At 49.3% G+C, this 16,985-nt stretch overlaps 1 protein-coding gene across 5 annotated transcripts in view; it reads left to right on the plus strand.

The window, feature by feature from the left end:
• The first annotated feature begins 38 nt into the window (after positions 1 to 38).
• UCK2 (uridine-cytidine kinase 2) overlaps positions 39 to 16,985 on the plus strand; it is a 34,161-nt gene continuing 17,214 nt past the window's right edge. The window contains exons 1-4 of one of the 5 annotated variants that reach the window (XM_054036835.1): positions 39 to 526; positions 4,863 to 5,210; positions 7,115 to 7,259; positions 16,741 to 16,900. In XM_054036835.1, coding sequence (XP_053892810.1) covers positions 7,161 to 7,259; positions 16,741 to 16,900 — 259 coding nt within the window. In that variant the 5' untranslated portion in view covers positions 39 to 526; positions 4,863 to 5,210; positions 7,115 to 7,160. Of the gene's footprint in view, positions 527 to 4,862; positions 5,221 to 5,240; positions 7,260 to 16,740; positions 16,901 to 16,985 lie in introns of those variants that run through there. The other 4 variants (XM_054036836.1, XM_054036834.1, XM_054036833.1 and 1 more) reach the window with 4 other exon arrangements.

Genomic DNA, 16,985 nt, shown 5'->3' on the forward strand with positions numbered 1-16,985 from the left:
GCGAGCAGCCTGCCAATAGTGACGTTAAATTCACCTCGCGCCAGGGACCGCTCAGTGCCTCAAGCTGGAACCAGCCTTCCCCTCATGGGGCTTTTCTCGCAGCCCGTGGGTCAGAGGGCGCCGGACCCCAGCGTGCCTAGCGCCAGGCTGCTCTGAGTGCCCGGTCGGGCCGCGGCGTCCCCCTCAGCCTGTGGGGGTGCGGAGCCGGGCCCAGCTCGCAGCGGTGTTGCGAGCCCCGCCTGGCGCCCGCGACGTGTTACCAGCGCCAGGCCCTGGCGAGTGCCGGGCCCCTCCCCCCTCCGGCCCTGGCGAGTGCCGGGCCCCTCCCCGGCCCTGCTGTAGATAAACCCCGGGCAGCCCCTCTCGCAAAGGCGGGGGGGTCCTCCCCAAAGCCCTGTCTGGAGGAGCCCGTCCCGCGCTGATGCCATTGTTGGCGGGCGGGTGCTTCCCGGGACCCGCCCCGCTGGCAGGCAGTGCGGAGAGCCCCCGGGCTGTCGCAACCCAGGAGAGCCCAGTGCTGCCTTAGGTACGTGTATGGCCCCCCGTCAGCTGAGCGCCTCCCCGTGTCACTAATCTCACTTAATAGGTGGGGAAATCAGGCACAGAGGGGCTACGTGACTTATACCAGGGAGCCCGTGCAAATCCGAGGTCTCCTGAGTATGGAGCAAACCATTGGCCCATGCTTCCTCCTCTAGGACTGAATGCCTTATTAGTCCCCGGATTATCTTGGGTGAAAATCAGGGAAACGTTTCCACCGTGACGGAGTCTTAGAAATAGATGATAAATATCCAGTACATAGTCCTTCAACGAGGGATTGTTGCCTGCCTTACATTTTGTATTGGACAGTCTAATTTTAAGTGTCCGGAACAATGTGGCTTCCCGGACTTCTGTTAAGAGACTCCCCCAAAGTCTTTCATCATAATTTTTCTCTTTCCTAATTTCATCCCATTACTTCTACACGTATCTATCCCCCTTAGTTATCTCTTAGTGGCCATGGAATAACCTTATTTCTTTATGCCTCTTCTTATGAACCAATCCCTCCAGCTCCCTAGTCATTTTTGTTGATTTCTCTAAATTTCCTCCAGTTTTGTCAATATCTTTTTGGTAATTTGTTCTTCAAAAAAATACTTTATTTCAGGTATGATCACATTAGAGCTGTAGTTTACCTTGCTGTGAAATGATTACCCTGTGCATTTTTACTGGCCTTTCTACAGCTGTGTCCTTTTGCAAACTTGTATCTAATTTGCTCTTATTTTCTATCTTTTTTCCAAGTTTTTTCTTCCTTTTAGGTAGGGTTTGGATTATTATTCCCCAGGTGTGTTAGTCTGCATTTTTTTTTAAATTGAATCTCATGTTATTGGTTTATTTCTAGATATTTACCCTCTTTAAGGGCCTGACCCAAAGGCCACTGAAGTCAATGTCAAGGTGGATTAAGTGGGGTTTGATTCAGACCTTAGGTTCCTTTTCATTATTTTCTCTGCGATCACTGGTATTCACAGTTCCTTCCACCTCAATGTCATCTGTGACATCATTCTCTTTACTCTCTCCTCCAGATCATTAATGAGGGTATTAAATAAGACTGGACCCAACACTGACTTGTTAAAATCCTCCCCATAGCTCAATACATTGCTATTACCCTTTGTTTATGGTCCTTCAGCCAGTTTTCAGTCCACATGATAGAGTTCCTATTCAAGCCAATTTGAAGTAATTTCAAGAGTGATTCATAAGACAGTATCACATGCTTTAGTAAAAGTCAAATATAGTATATCTACTTCATCCACTAACTATGGGCTAGAGGGGTCGGCAACCTTTCAGAAATGGTGTGCCGAGTCTTCGTTTATTCACTCTGATTTAAGGTTTCACATGCCAGTAATACATCTTAACGTTTTTAGAAGGTCTCTTTCTATAAGTCTATAATATATAACTAAACTATTGTTGTATGTAAAGTAAATAAGGTTTTTAAAATGTTTAAGAAGCTTCATTTAAAATTAAATTAAAATGCAGAGGCCCCTGGACTGGTGGCCAGGACCCGGGCAGTGTGAGTGCCACTGAAAATCAGCTCGCGTGCCGCCTTCGGCACATGTGCCATAGGTTGCCTACCCCTGAGCTAGATTGTGACTTGAAGTATGCACTAGCACAGTGGCATGAGGGGGAGACTCCCCTTTCACCCTGCAGAAGCTACCTGGAACTTAAGTGTGCAAAAGTAAACAGGTGCGGTGGTGCCCGTTTACTCATTCTTTGGAGTGAGTGGGCAGAGAAGAGTAGGGAATATTGGAGCCTTGAGTCTGCCTCCCTATGTGCTGGCCAGCACATCTGAGCCAGTGAGGGCTAAGGCTTCTGGCATAGGCTACCAGTAGATTACTACTCTTGTGCAAGAGGGGAACCAAGAGAAAGTGGTGCTTCCAAGAGATATCTCAGAGTCACCTTTCCTCCTGAGGCTGCTTCTGGAGTCATGCAGTTTATGCACTGACCCTCGCCCAGGACTGTGTCATAAAGTACAATCTAGCCCTTTGGGTCTGGTGATTCCACCACCCTTATTCATGCTGTGTGATAGGCCCACTGAAATCATTTCTACTACTTGCAGAGTCTGGTACTTCACACCATGAGTAAGGGTAGCAGAATCTGGCCCTAAATAAGGCCATGTCTACATTATGGGTGCTTTAGTGGTCTAGGGCTTGTCTACACTTGAAACAGCACAGCTGCAGTGCTTCAGTGTTGACACTACCCCCTACACCAATGGGAGGCGTTCTCTCGTCAGCATAGGTAATCAACTTCCCTGAGAGGTGGTAGACTGGGTTGACAGAATTCTTCTGTTGACCTAGCGCTGTCTGCACTAGGGTTTAAGTCGGCTTAACTACGTCGCTCAGGATGTGGATTTTTCATATCCCTGAGGTAGAAATGTAACTTTTTAGTGTAGACCAGGCCATACATAGCTACAGTGCCATAGCTATGCCTCGGTAACCCCATAGCATAAATGCAAACTGCAGCGATGGAAGGGATTTTTCCATCGTTGTAGGAACTCAACCTTCCTGAAAGAAGGTAGGTAGGACAACGGAAGCTTTCTTCCATCCACCTAACTGCGTCTACATTGAGGGTTCGGTGATGGGTTTTTCACATCCCTGAGCACTGTAGTTATGTTGGCCTAAGTTGTAAGCATAGACCAGGCCTAATACTCTTGTGGGCTGGGCAGAACATCATTGAAACTGATGCATGAAGCAGCAGTCCTTCATTCAGAATAAATGTTAGAAACAATAGGGGCCTCAAACCAGAACACAAGCACACACATGTGAGTCTGCTCAGGACTTAGAATGATGTGGGCGGAGGGTTCTTGTTGGGTATTGTTTAGTGGAGTTATGTGTGTGGGAGAGAGAAGGGAACGGGGAGAAACACCAGAGAAGCAGAGAGAAGGCAGCAAGGAAGCTCCAGAGTCCAGACAAGCACAGTGTATGGCCCTGAGAAAAGCCTAGAAAGAGTTTTCAAGGTGGGTGCTGTCAAAAAGAATCTTGAAGCTGTGAGCAAAGCTGTTTGATTCCTGCTGTGTCTGGGAAACATGACTTTGTACATTCTTTGTAAATAAACAGGATTACATCAAAGAAATACCTGACCCCATCCTAGTGGAAAAAACCTGCAGGGCCCCAAACTTTGGCCAACCACTCATGTCAAAAGGGGTAACAATACTATCAAAACAAAGGCATCAAAGTTTAGGCCAGATTGTGGCCCATCCTGCAAAAGGGAATAAGGGAGCAAAAAGTACTCCCTTGCTTCCCTGCATCAGCTTCCCATTTTCGAGGGGCTGCTATACCTTCCCTCTGCACACGTGGGCAGGAAGAGATGGGGAATAGGCAACCTTAGCACCACTGCTTAGTGTTGGGGGATGTATAGGTATAAAGTTGGGGCAGGGTATGTCCCCCTCCCCTCACCTGGAGCTGAGGGGACTAGTAGGCACATAGGCATCTAATTACCTTTGAGGATATTGGCCAAACTCCAATTGAAATCAATTGGAATCAAGCAGTTAAATACTTAGAGGATCTCGAGTCTCAGCCATTTTGTCTTCCTCAGTCACAGTCTGCTTCCTGATGTGCTCGTAGGGTAACACAATGCATGGGCCCATATGTGGAGCTTATGCAAAGCCACAATTGACCCCTTTTGATTTGCAATATCTGTGCTTTATAACTCCAGCTGTTTATTGACAATGCTCAGGTTTTTTTTTCCTCTTAATATTTGCTCCATTATTCTCATAAGAATAAACATTACATTTAAGGGATACTTTCATTTTTTGAACACTGCTATTACATTTACTTTCATCCAGTCTTTCAGTACCTCCTCATTTGTCAAGATTTTTCAAAACTGTATAATCAGTTCATTTGCTGATCCCATTAATACTCAACAATGCAGATAATCAAGACTGGCTGATATTCTATGATTGAATTTTATAAATATTCCATTACCTGCTCTTTATTGTTAGTCTTCATGGGTCTTCCTTCCGCTCCTCATTACTGCACATGTGAGAAGGTGCACTATGACCCATCCTATGAAACCTAAGATACTGCTAAAGGGAGGATACTGGACTTGCTGAATCACTTAAGGTTGATCCAAAACTCATTGAAGTCAATGGAAAAACTGGTTGACTTCAATGATCTTTGGATCAGACTTGTAGAGAGGTTAGACACATGGGTATAAAACAACAAAATGAGATTCAGATTGGAGAAATGCAACCTAATATACCTGGGGGAAAATAATCCAAAATAACAATCTTTAATGGGACGGAGAAGCATAAAAATCCATTTGTGACAGATAGTGCAACTGCATGCAGTATCTTTGGGGACCATATTGTATTACAGTTATGTAATATTGTATTACAGCTTATGTATTACTGTGGGCCTGGGATTGTATACACCTACCGCAGATAGGTTACCATGGCTTCTTCAGGAACCGAAAACTATGGGGGGTATTAAGATGAATCACTCAGATTGTAACATCTCCAAAGAGGTAGCACCCCTGGGGGAGGCTTGCATATATGGTTCAAACTGGGTTTTCCAGAGACCAATAGACAAAGAAGGGGCTTTTGGTATGAAAAGGCTGCATTTAAACTGACTCAGGGCCTTCTTTTTGATCCAGCAAACAGACAGGACCTTCTGTTCGACAGGGGCCCAAACCTTGTGGAAGGGTGGGAAAGACTTTGGCTGACTAGGGTCCCATAAGACTGACAGGTGAGCTTTGGTAAGCTTTTAGCCTGTGTATAGGAAATTGTATTGTTTTTTATATGTAGCACAAACTGGTACCTGAACTTGATTCACTTCCATTTTACCATTCTGGACTGTTTTTGAAAGTTGAAGTAGTGTCTTGCCTAGCATCTCCATTATGAAGAGTTTAGTCCTAGATCCTCTAGGTGTTTAGGCACCTAACTTCCATTGATTTCAATGGGAGTTAGGTACCTAAATACCGTTGAGGATTTGGATCTTAGTTCTTGGGGAAAGACAAAATAAATATATTTTCTATGAAAGAAGGACCTCTTGTTATACTGGGCAGGTCTTCACTTAAAACTCTGCAGCTATTATACCAACGGGACAGCTTCTCCCATCCGTGTAGTTGATTCACCTCTGCAATAGGTGGTAGCTATGTCGATGGGAGAAGCCCTCCCATCAACATAGTGCTGTCTACATCTGGGGTGAGGTCGGCATCACTGCGTCGCTCAGGGGTGTGGATTTTTCACACTCCTGAGCGACGTAGTTATACCAATGTAAGTTTGTAGTGAAGACCTGGCCTTGCTTACATACAACTTTTTTAAGACAAAGGGGGACACTGAAAGATAACTTTAGGCTGGGATAGAGCCTTTATTCGGATATGCCATAGGTAATATTTCTATATTTTGTAACATAAGCTTGGTGCTGGCTTGGCCTAGTTTTTCATAGTATCCTAACAAGACAGGAGCCTATCTTTTTATTCATGGTTTTCTCAATTTCTTTTATATGCCAAAAAAATCCCTGCTTTTAAGACAGGGATTGGACTGTGGATACTAATAGGTGAGGAAGTTCAATGATGGGCATCTGGGAGAGAAACTGAACTCTGACCTCAGAGAAGGTAGAATCTGGTGCAGGTGTGTGTGGGCACAAGGAGAGCAAAATGACCTGAAGATACTAGACAGTTACAGAGATGGCTACAATGGGGGAAATGGAGCTAAGACTCAGCTCCTCAAATGTATTTAGGTGCCTAATTTCCATTGAAAGCAATGGAAATTAGGCTCTTAAATACCTTTGAGGATCTGGGCCTAAATAATGCCTGGAGCACTGAAGTGCTGTAGCACTGCTGTATTGTTTGTTACAAACTTTTGATGGTTCCTTGTGCCTGGCACTATGCCCCCAATCACAGCTTTAAAGTTGGTATGGGGTCATGGGAATCCCATTGGAAATCACCACTGCAGGAATCTCTCATTTGTTTCTCTACCTGTAAAGTTAAGTGCATACATTATGCACATAAGTGCTTGGATCAGGGCGTTGGGGGGGATAGGGTGATGAACCTAGGATGGGTGACATTTGAGTTCCCATCATGAGCATTGGTTCAACTCAAGTAGCATTCCAGTGGAGGCTGATTTGAATCTCTGGAAATGGTTTGGGGAAATTCTTAGCTAGAAGGACTGCTCTGAACTGATTTAGGGTAAAGAGAATGAATTCATCAAATGCATTCAGTGTAAAATCAGGGTGTCCTCCCTGGGCAGCCTCCCCTGGAAATGAAAGGGGCCCAGCCCTGGGGTGAAATGAGCGAAGTAGGATATCTGGAAGATTTAGAGCCTCAGAGGCATAACACAACTCACAGTGCGGTCAATCTGGAGCAGAGGGCCTCGGTGCTAGAGAGCGTTAACTGAGCACAGGTGTTGTAGGAGGCGTTTCCAGACACGTTTCGCTTTGTCCTCTGTTCTCCGTCCTCAGCAACAGCTGGAGGAGGCAGTGGGCGGAAGGGGGATGGATGCTGGGTCTCTGCGGCTCCAGAGCCCCAGCATCAGCCCGGGTGGTGGGAGCATGTGCAGCTGTAGCAGGCACCTGGCAGGGAGCCGCACGCTGGGGATGTGAAGCAGGCGGGGAGGAAGGCCTTTCCTTGACTCATCAGATAAATCCAGCCCCCCAAGGCGCCTGGTGAGCCGGAGACTGAGCAGCGGCAGCAGCATGGCAGGGGACAGTGAGCAGAGCCTGCAGGAGCACGAGCAGCCTGGCGGTGGGGAGCCCTTCCTGATCGGGGTCAGCGGCGGCACAGCCAGCGGCAAGGTGAGCGGGGGAGCGCGGAGCCGGGGGTGGTTGGTCCCCGCGTGGGTGCATGGGGAGCCCAGCGCAGCGGACACATGGCCGCGGTTTGTGCTGGCGGCGGCTGCTGTAGCGGGTGGGCGGCTGAGTGCCAGCCGAGACCCTGCTGGAGAGCCCCCGGCCCCCTCCGGGCTGTAAGAACACGTGTGCGCGGCGAAGGGGGGGCGTGTTGTTGCCGGGATGGGGTGCGGCTCCTAGCGAGGCGTTGGGTGGGAGGGAGGCCTGCCCGTGTCCCCCTCCTGCACTGCTCCGCTCCGGCGAGGCAGGGCGGCTGTGTAACACATTGTCTGGTCGCAGCCCGCCCGCCCTGGGGAGCGAGCTCGGCTCTGCTGTGTGGGTGCCTCCGCTTTCCGCAAAGCGGCTGCTTCCTGCCGTGTGTTCTCTCTCTGCCAGACACAAAGGCCTGATCCCCGGGCAGGTGGCACTCAGCGGCTTTGGCGGGCGCCCTCCTGATTGACACCCCTGCTACTCAGCTCCGGCCCCAGGGGGAGCAGGTGTCCGTGTGGCAGTTGTGCCGGAGTGGGGGATTGACACAGATGGGTCCTGCTGGCTTTTGTGATCCTGTAAACATCTCTCTAAACGGTTACCCAGTTTCTAACTCCTTCAGCCTCCTTGCTCCTTTCCCCCTCCCCCCCCTTCTGCCTTGGTGGTGACGCTGCTCCGTGCCGGGGTGACTCAGTGCTGCACGGATGGCTCGGCTGAATGGGGGGTGGGTCAGATAAGTGTCTTGTTCCCCAGTCCCTCCTGGGGCTGCCCAGCTTCCCCTCCTCTGACTCTGGTCGAAGCTATGTGGCGGAATCGCTGGGGTTCCGTCAGCCTGCCTGGAAGCAGGCGAATAGGAGCTGTTGTGAGAGAGTGGCAGTTGTGCCATTGTGTTAACTGCTCCTACTGGAGATGCACCTGCACTCCTAGACTGGGTAGAAAGAAAATATAAACTAGAGGCACAGACAACTCTCTTATCAGAGGGTAGAGTTGAAAAAAATAGTAGCTGTTGAATATAACTTGAGTAGTATTTTTACCATGACTAAACTTGTCCACTTTTAATAAAGTGAGATAAGAGCAGCTATTCTGACCTGTTTTCTTTATTCATTATTAATTAAGTTCCCCAGTTGTCTATGCCCAGGCGTACAAGCACTCCTAGAAAAGCTGGTCCTAGGATTTTATACCTGTCTCTTAGAGAAAGGAGCTTAGATCCTCACTTTCTTCTCCACACTAATATTAAACTTGTCAGTGTAATCAGTAAGAGCATAACCGCTTTAAAGCAACACCAGTTTCATTCTGTCAACAGACGCCTGCACTGACTTGACTCATGCTCTGGCCCTGTTTAGCTCAGTGCAGGACTGGAGCTGTAATTATTGCACACTAGTTTTTATGTGTGTGGCTCTGTCTGTGTACTACGCCATCCCGAGTCCTCTGGTAACTTTAGTGGTTTTACAATTGTGCTTTGCTTTAATGTATTTAATGTGTATGAAAGACTCAGACAAATAGGGGAAACAGTGAAACTGGCTATACACAGACAATAACATGGATGGAGGAGGGAAAGGACAAATATTTGCCCCTCTCTAATCCCTTACTGTTCCAGTAATCTGAAGAATGCTTAGAATGATAGTGAGTAACAGATTATTTTTCAGAAAGATGTGTGTCTGATGGGAGGGCATGGGGGTATTTTGTTGACCCAGATTGGTAGCAGGTGTTGGAATCCTACTGGGAGATGCTGACTCATAATGGCAGATGTGACTCTCTAACTCCACCCTGGGTGTAAGGCAGTGTAGGAGAGCTCCTCTGGACACAGAACTGGGGCTAGGGGAAAACTCTAGGAACTGCCAAGCTCTAGGGAGTTAGCTTGGGCTGAGGTTTATGGTGAGTTTATTTGAATTACCAGTAGAGGCAAACCCCCGCAAAGGGTTGCTCTATGTACATTTTGTCTTTCTGTTCAGAGGGAGGATGGAATTTCCTCCAGCATATGGTGCCCATTTAAAAAGTGTTCCAGGTGAACACGCTCATGTTCATAGGTGGGAATGCACCTGAGATCTTCTTCGTTACAGGGAGCACTAAATGCCTGGCTGCTGCTGGAGGAGCATAGGGCTATGTGCACTCAGTTTTTTCTAAAGATGACTTAAAAAACAAACAAACAAACAAAAACCCAAAACCACCCAGGCCTTCACTGCAGTGATGGGAGGGGGTCTTTATCTGTTCTCTTGCTTGTTGAAAACACACATGTGCCTGCTCCCCAATGAAAAAATCCCCATGGAAGGTGGAGAGTGTGTGTGGAAATCTCTATCTGGGAACCAACGCTGAATTGTTCTTACACTACGTTTTCTGGTGACTCAAGTATTCTGGGCTCATGTGAGGCCTTTTGTGCGTGGGCCTAACTCTGTATACCTGTCTCAGTAACATTGTGTCTGTCGCTGCTGAAATGCTGTCTCGGAGCAGTCTATTGAACCCACAAGGTAAGGCCAGGGATTACAGTCCAATAGGGCACAGTTGTTCTCCGCTTCAAAGTGAAACATGCTTAGCAGCAGTAGTAGGCTCTCCTGTAAAACAGGGAGGAGGTTCTTTATTGTCAGGGTGGTGTACTGATGGCTTTTCCTTTCTCCGCTTTGATTTCCCCTCTGCAATGATTGCTTGCTGCCAAAACACACACACTGTGTAATGCTACCCTTTAAAAGGAACTCAACAGATCAGTGCAAACTTCATAGCCAGCTCTCTTGTAGTCCATTCTTAACTTGCTATGCTCAAGCAGAAGCAGCAGGAAGAGATTATTGGTGTTTGTGCTTCTAGTATCCAAAACTGGTGTATTATAGTTTAATGTGGCTCATGACGCAGCAAAGCGAGAACGTACTTGGTGTCAGAGGTAAGGCAAGGTGTGTATGCAGCTGTGACAACACGGATCTCCAATTTTTGGTGATAATCTTGATTACTATAATAGAAGGCAAAAATGGGTCCTTGGAAGAACAAAGAATGCTGTACATCTATGGTGATATGCACCACACTGAGCCCAGGCAAGGGGTTCCCTGCAGCAGGGCAAGTAATCTTTCCTGAATGTCCTGTGGCTAGCAGTATGGCTGACTATCAGTTCTTAAGGTCCACATGTGCCGGCCCTGGTTAGAAGCAGAGAGGATTGGGGTAGGGGAGAGACCTATATTTTCCTATTCCAAAGCTGCAAATCTATCTAACTCTCAGCAAAACTGTGGACTGTGTCAACATACTCAGTTGACAACACACCAGAGTGAAGATAACCGGGGATGCTTTCCTTGCGAAGGCGCGCATGCAAAAAAGCCCGCCCTGCTGCTGTTGTTGAGTCAGAGATGGGTAAAACTCTTGCTGGTGGCCACGCTGACACTTTTTTTCCTAAAATACTTAATTAACTTTAGGAGAAACAAATAAATATGAACGTATACACATCCAGATAATTGTAATTTATTTAGGTAGGGTTTTTTTGCAGACTCGATAATAAAAATAATGCTGTGAAGTGATATTTGTATGTTTGTTAATATCACTTTTTATAGTAAGTCCTGGCAAGCTAAGACATGGATGGAGGGGTGGGGGGTGAGGCGGCCGAGGCCAGGGAGGATGGATGGAGGGGTGAGGCAGGAGAGGCCAGGGGCGATGGATGGGGGGCCCTGCCACTGCATGATCAGAGGTGTGGGTTGGTGCCTGGGGCTGGGGATCAGCACCCTGGGCCAGCACCTACTGGAACCCAGAGTTCATGCCCACAGTTGCGTGGCTAGGGCCAGGGATTGGTGGCCAATGCCACGCAGCTGGGTGTTGGCACCCAGAGGCAGCACCTGCTGCTGTGTGACCGGGGCTGAGGGTCGGCACCCAGGGTTGGCCCCTGGGGTCTGTGCCAGCTGCTGCTGCACAGCCAGGGCTAGGAGGCTGTCCTGGGCCAGCACCCGCCAAAGCCTGCTGCTGCACGACCAGGACAGGAGGTCGGTGTCTAAGGCCAGCACCTGGGGTTGGTGCCTGCTGCTGCGTGACCGGGGCTGGGGATCGGCACTTAGGGCTGGTGTCTGGGGATGGGTGCCCAGGGCCAGCACCTGCCGGAACCCAGGGCTGGGGGTCAGAGTGCACGGCTGGGGATTGGCTGATGCTGAGTTTGGGGCTGGCGCTTGAGGTCTGTGTCTGCTGCCCCAGGGCCAGGGGTTGGCATCCAGAGACAGCACCCGCCAGAGCCCAGGTCCAGTGCTGGGCATCTGCACCCAAGGCTGGCAGCCTCTGGAGCTCAAGGTCAGCGCCTGGAGCCGGCACCCAGAGTCAGTGACTAGGGCTGGGGGTCAGATTGCACAGACGGGGGTCAGTGCCTGGGGCCAGCGGCTGCTGGTGGGATTAGGGGTCAGCACCACATGGCCAGAGCCAGGGATTGGAGCCCGCTGCTGTGCGGCCAGGGCTTGGAGTTTGAAGCCCCAGGGCTGGAGCCCTAGTTTGCAGCCAGACTCCACAAGTCTCTGCCACCCAACCACCCCAGGGCTCAAGTCTGAGCCCAATTAAGCTTAATCTGCAGCAAGGGAGATTTAGGTTAGATATTAGGAAAAACTTTCTAACTATATGGGTAGTTAAGCTCTGGAAGAGGCTTCCAAGGGAGGCTGTGTAATCCCCAGCATGGGAGGTTTCTAAGAACAGGTTAGACAAACACCCTGTTAGAGAGGCTCTAGGCAGACTAGGTCCTGCTTCAGCATAGGGGGCTGGACTTGATGACCTCTTGAGTCCCTTCCGGCTGGCTCAATGTCTTGTGGGGCATGATCACAGAAGTGTTGGGTTGGAAGATTTTTAGGCAGAGTTACTGGTGGGCTGGGAGGGGGAGGGAGTGTTGGGAATGGACCGTACATTTAACTGACTTATCCCTCTCCCCTCCAGCTGCAGAACTGGAGCCCAGCTGCCTGTGCTGAGGTCTGTACATAGATGCCACTCTTTAGAAAAGACTTTGCCAAGGAACAGCAAAATAAACTCTGGTTCTGGGGGCAGCTTGGTCCTAGGGCACTGAAGGGTTGTATGCCCCTTCTGATGAGTTTTAGGGTTTGGGCAAGATGTTACAAATATTCATTACATGCTGCAACTCCTATATATATGTGTGGTAGGTCAGGGCTATCCCCATTGTACAGATCGGGAAACTGAGGTATAATTTAAGACTGCTCAAATATGGGTGAGTAAAATTGGGGCCCTCAACTGTGGCTTTGTTTTGCTCAGAGGGACTGAGTAGCCACAGCTTCCTGGCACATGAATCCAAATGTGGATTTTGAACGTGGTCAGCTAGCAGTGTGTGCCTTGCTGCAGTAGTTGGAGCTGGAGGGTAGCATCTGTGTCTGTCTTTCCTGGCTAGAGAGCAGGAAATCCTCATGGATGCCTCCCCCATTGTTTCTGACAGCCCTTAAAATTCATTAAGAAAAACGAAGTAGGCTCCTGAGCCCACACTGTGCAGCCATCCCTTCTGGTGCCTGATAGAAGCAGGCTGCTGGAAGGCAAATGCAGCTTGTATGTGCTCTGATCTTCACCCTTTAAGGGTCAGTTGAAGAGAAGTGGGGGTGGGCCCCACATTCCGCCCTCAATCTTCTAAACGATAATAAGGCGGAGGCGTGGCTAGCTCAATCACGGCCACACTTCACAACTAGTGTTTAACTTCATGCTGCTGAATGCATGGGGTGCCTAGTGAGCTGATTGCAAAGGGGGAGAATAATTCCACTAGAGGGAGAGATGGAGAGCATCTGACCAATATGTTCCCAGAACTCCTCTGCTTCCAGTGCCAGAGCATAGCTGTACAGATGGACCCTCGAAGATGCCATTCCCTATATGCCTTACCATGCTCTGTAGGAGCAGCAGGCCTGGCAAGAGACAATTATTGCTTGAACTCAGAGAGGCCAGAAGTTACCGCTCAGTGTTCCTCTGTGTGACATCAATTCTCTCCCACTTACTGGAGTGGGGAGATAAGGAGCTTTAGTTTAACTGAGCCTGGAACTTTCTTCCTTTGTCTGACTCAAACTATGGGAACCCTATCTCCCCTCCTGCATCAGCTGGGCAAATAGTCTGACTACAATGGAGCTACACTGCCTGACACCAGCTGAGGCTCTGCCCCTGTGTGAGACAGAGGGCTAATTCACAAATGGAAAGGCCATGGGAAAGTTGCAAGAAGAACCCGAAGGGGTTGCTGGCTGATGGCTCTGCCCATAGCACATTGCTGACTCCCGATAGAGTGATTCTCAGAGTTGGAATGTCAATATTGATGGGCAGCAATCTAACTAGGAGAGAGACAACAGGAAGAGGAGGTGGAGGGGTGATGATCTGTGTGGCAAGTGTTTATGAAAGCAGAGGGATAAAAGCTTGATAAGCCAGAGTGGGATGTTGAAACAGTGCTGGGGAAGGAGGCATGGAATGGGAAAACAAAGGAGCGGTGATGGCAAGTAACTGGTGATGGTTGGAGTCAGGAAACACTCTCTGTCCCACAGTGTGGGATGCTTGCAGGGTCAGAGGCTCTAGTTGAATTCTGTTTTCAATGAGAGAGTCTGGATAAGTGACTATCCATTGATAAGATCTACAGGAATTAAATATCCTGCTTCTGGGTGTCAGCTGTCCATTGCAGAGGTCAGGAAGGGATGCCACATCCCACCTATAAAGCACCATTGGCCAACAGAATCATTAAGTGAGGTGGGAGTGGGTTGCATAGCTGCCTGTGTGCTCTCTCAACCCCCACCCCCAATTAAATTAGCTACTCTTACTAGATTTCTTCCCCCGAGCCTGAATTTCTTTACTTTTTCATAATAAAAAACACAAAACCTGAAGTTTCCCAAATGCTGCTGTTCTAGCTGAGCTCTGGGGAACTCCAGAAATTAGCTCTAACTATATACAGGGAGGCTGAGCTTCAGAAACTTAAGTGGTGACTCCTATCCTGGCTTCTTGTCAGGCCCCCTGCTGCAGAGGTGACTAGTGAATTAGAGCTGTGCAGGACAGAGGCTGGTGAGAACGGTAGCTCTGCCAGCCCCTGGACTCTGATGAGGTGAGGGCTGAGCTATCCACAGAACAGTTCAAACAGCCCACCTCTCTAGAGCTGAACCAGTTATAAGCTGTTTATCCGTTCACTCTGTACAGCTCCTGTGGCTAGAGAGTCCTCCAAGCACTGGCCCATAGTGCACTGCTCATAGCAGAAGGGGCCCATCTGGGCTTGGAAGGGGAAGGGACATGGGGCTGTCAAATCTGCTCATCTGTTCTCCAGGTGAAGGTCCCCCCTACCCACCCACCCCCACAGATTTTCCTCCCATTGGCCTCTGATGATGCCCCTGGCTTCAACTCCACCTCCTGAGCCAACAATCCAACTGTGGAACATCTGACCTAATGGAGGGGATGGGAGGGTGTAGGCTGCAGCATGGCCATGGGCATTTTTAGAGGTGTATGTTAGTGCTGAGAAGCTCCACTAATACCCCTCTTTGCTGCTTTAAAGCACTTGGAGCTGGCGATCCAACTGGCATTTCCAGCTGGCACTCCAGGGTGGGATTTCTGGCTCAGAGTGTATAGCTGGAAGCAGGGGCATTATTTGTGGCTTAGGGATGGGAATGGAAATGGGGGTGGGGGGAGGAAGGGAGGTCCGTCTGAGGAAGAGAGAAGGGAATGTCTGCTGGCAAACTAGGAGGCTAGCTGAGTCAGTAGTGGGAGGAGTGGAGCAATAGCTCCTGATTGTTCCTCTGAGGCCCGCAAGCCAATGCAGTGTGTTGGTATATTGTGGATTAGGTACCCAGAATCCCTGGCCAACTAATTGCCTTAGGCAAGCACTAGTATGGTTATGTGGCTGCCTAAACAGGTGAAGTTTTGCAGGCATCTGCCCACTTTCTGTAACTAATCTAAGTTCAAACTGATCAGGACTCCAGTGAGGCAGCCTGCTAGTGACACAGCCAAGTGCTGCTGTATGGGACTGAGGCCACAACTTAAAGTTAGGGGCTCCCCTCCTTTTCCCAGAGGTGCTTTGCTGCTGCAGCTAACAGGGACTTCAGTGCATGTATGATGGGGTCCAATGCAGCTCTCCTCTCTGTCCTGTTAGTTCAGTTTTAAATCTTCAAACCTGTTTGGAGTAAAGCTGCTCTTCTCTACACCCATACTCTGCCACCTCCTTACTTTCTTCTATTCCGACACTCCCGTGCCACTTGCCTCCCTGATGAGTCAGTTGGGAAACAGTGATAGGGATGGACCTGGGGATGGCTTCCACCAGCCACATGTCTGCTCCCCCAGCTGCTGGGACCCTCCCCAGACTAGCTTAATCTCCAATCCAAACAACCTGAGTTTGGGCACCCGAAAGGGTGATTTTTTTTTTTTTTTTTTTTTTTTTTTTTCCATTCCAGACCTCTTCCCTATAGAGCAAGTTGGGATCCCCAGCAGCTCCTCCCTGAAACCCCTCCCCAGCTCCATGGCTCTTCGTTCTGATCTGCTCCCTCTGTCGGTGTGAAGGTGTGAGATGTCACCAGAGCCATGGACTGAGCTGCTCATTCAACAGCTCCCTTAGCCTCTGTGCCAAGAGGCACCAGGATGTGCTTTCTGCTCCTCTGAGCCCTGCTTACTCTCAGAGAAAGGCCCCTGTGTTTTCTGGCTGGTGCAGAATCAGCTACTTTCTATAGGGTTTTATTTAGGGTGTTAAAACAAACTTCTGTAGAGATTTTTTTCCCCCTCCAACTTCCCCAATGAGAGCCTGATTTCTCCCCTCACTGGCGTAACAGAATTCAGCAGGACTTCCCTGTGTGAGTGAGGGGAGAATAGAGCTTGTTGGCTTTTGTCCCACAAACACTCCTCTTAGAGCCAGTTTGAGTGCAGCTCCTGAGCTTCTGCTGCTCCTTATAGGCCTCCTCAGCTGCTCTTTAGTGAGGGCAGACCCTGAGTCACATTGGCGTCACTGCTGCTAATGGGAACCCCGTGGGCAGCAGTGCAAGTGACCTGGATCAGGTTGGTTCATGCTGCTGCCTAGGGAAAGCTCAGAGTGGCCCCTGGAGCTACTCCTGGAATGAGAAACAAGACAGGCTGGAAGAAGAGTAGGATAGTGGAGATTCAGGGCAGCTAGGCGGTTTTGAGCTGGTTGGGAGTACAGGTCTGGGACGCAGAGAGAGAGAGAGAGTACCCCTTCTCCCCCCCAGCAGCTAGAAGGCGCAAGGGAGAATGAGAGGGCAGGTGGATTCACACCTATTAGCTAAATAAATGAGCAATAAGCCACAAAACAATGGCCTTAGAAAAGGATCCAGGGGCAGCACTCAGATGGCTTTGGGATGTCTCAAGAGGACAGATGAGCTCTCTGCTCCTTGGCTGAGGAGCAAAGCATCAGATGAGGATGGGAATGTCTCCCGCCTGAGCTTTCAGCCTCCTGCTCCCTGCCACCCAAGGCAGGCTTCTCCTCAGTCTGCAAGTCTCCTGCTCAGAGTAGTCTTCATTTGCATCAGACTCTCTTCTTTCATTTTCCCCCTTGCTACATCGCCTGAAGTCATCAGTCTGCGCCAGAATCGTCCAGCTACTGGGCCAGAATGAAGTGGATTATCGCCAGAAGCAGGTGGTGATACTGAGTCAAGACAGCTTCTATCAGGTCCTTACCTCTGAGCAGAAGTCCAAGGCACTCAAGGGCCAGTTCAACTTTGACCACCCAGGTGAATGGAGCCTGATCCTTGGGAGGAGGTGTTGGGCTGTGTAGGGCTTCAGTGACACCTCTCCTAATCTGAGTCGTTCCTTTAA

This window comes from Malaclemys terrapin, chromosome 8 (genome assembly GCF_027887155.1).
Source record: "Malaclemys terrapin pileata isolate rMalTer1 chromosome 8, rMalTer1.hap1, whole genome shotgun sequence".
NCBI lineage: Eukaryota > Metazoa > Chordata > Testudines > Emydidae > Malaclemys > Malaclemys terrapin.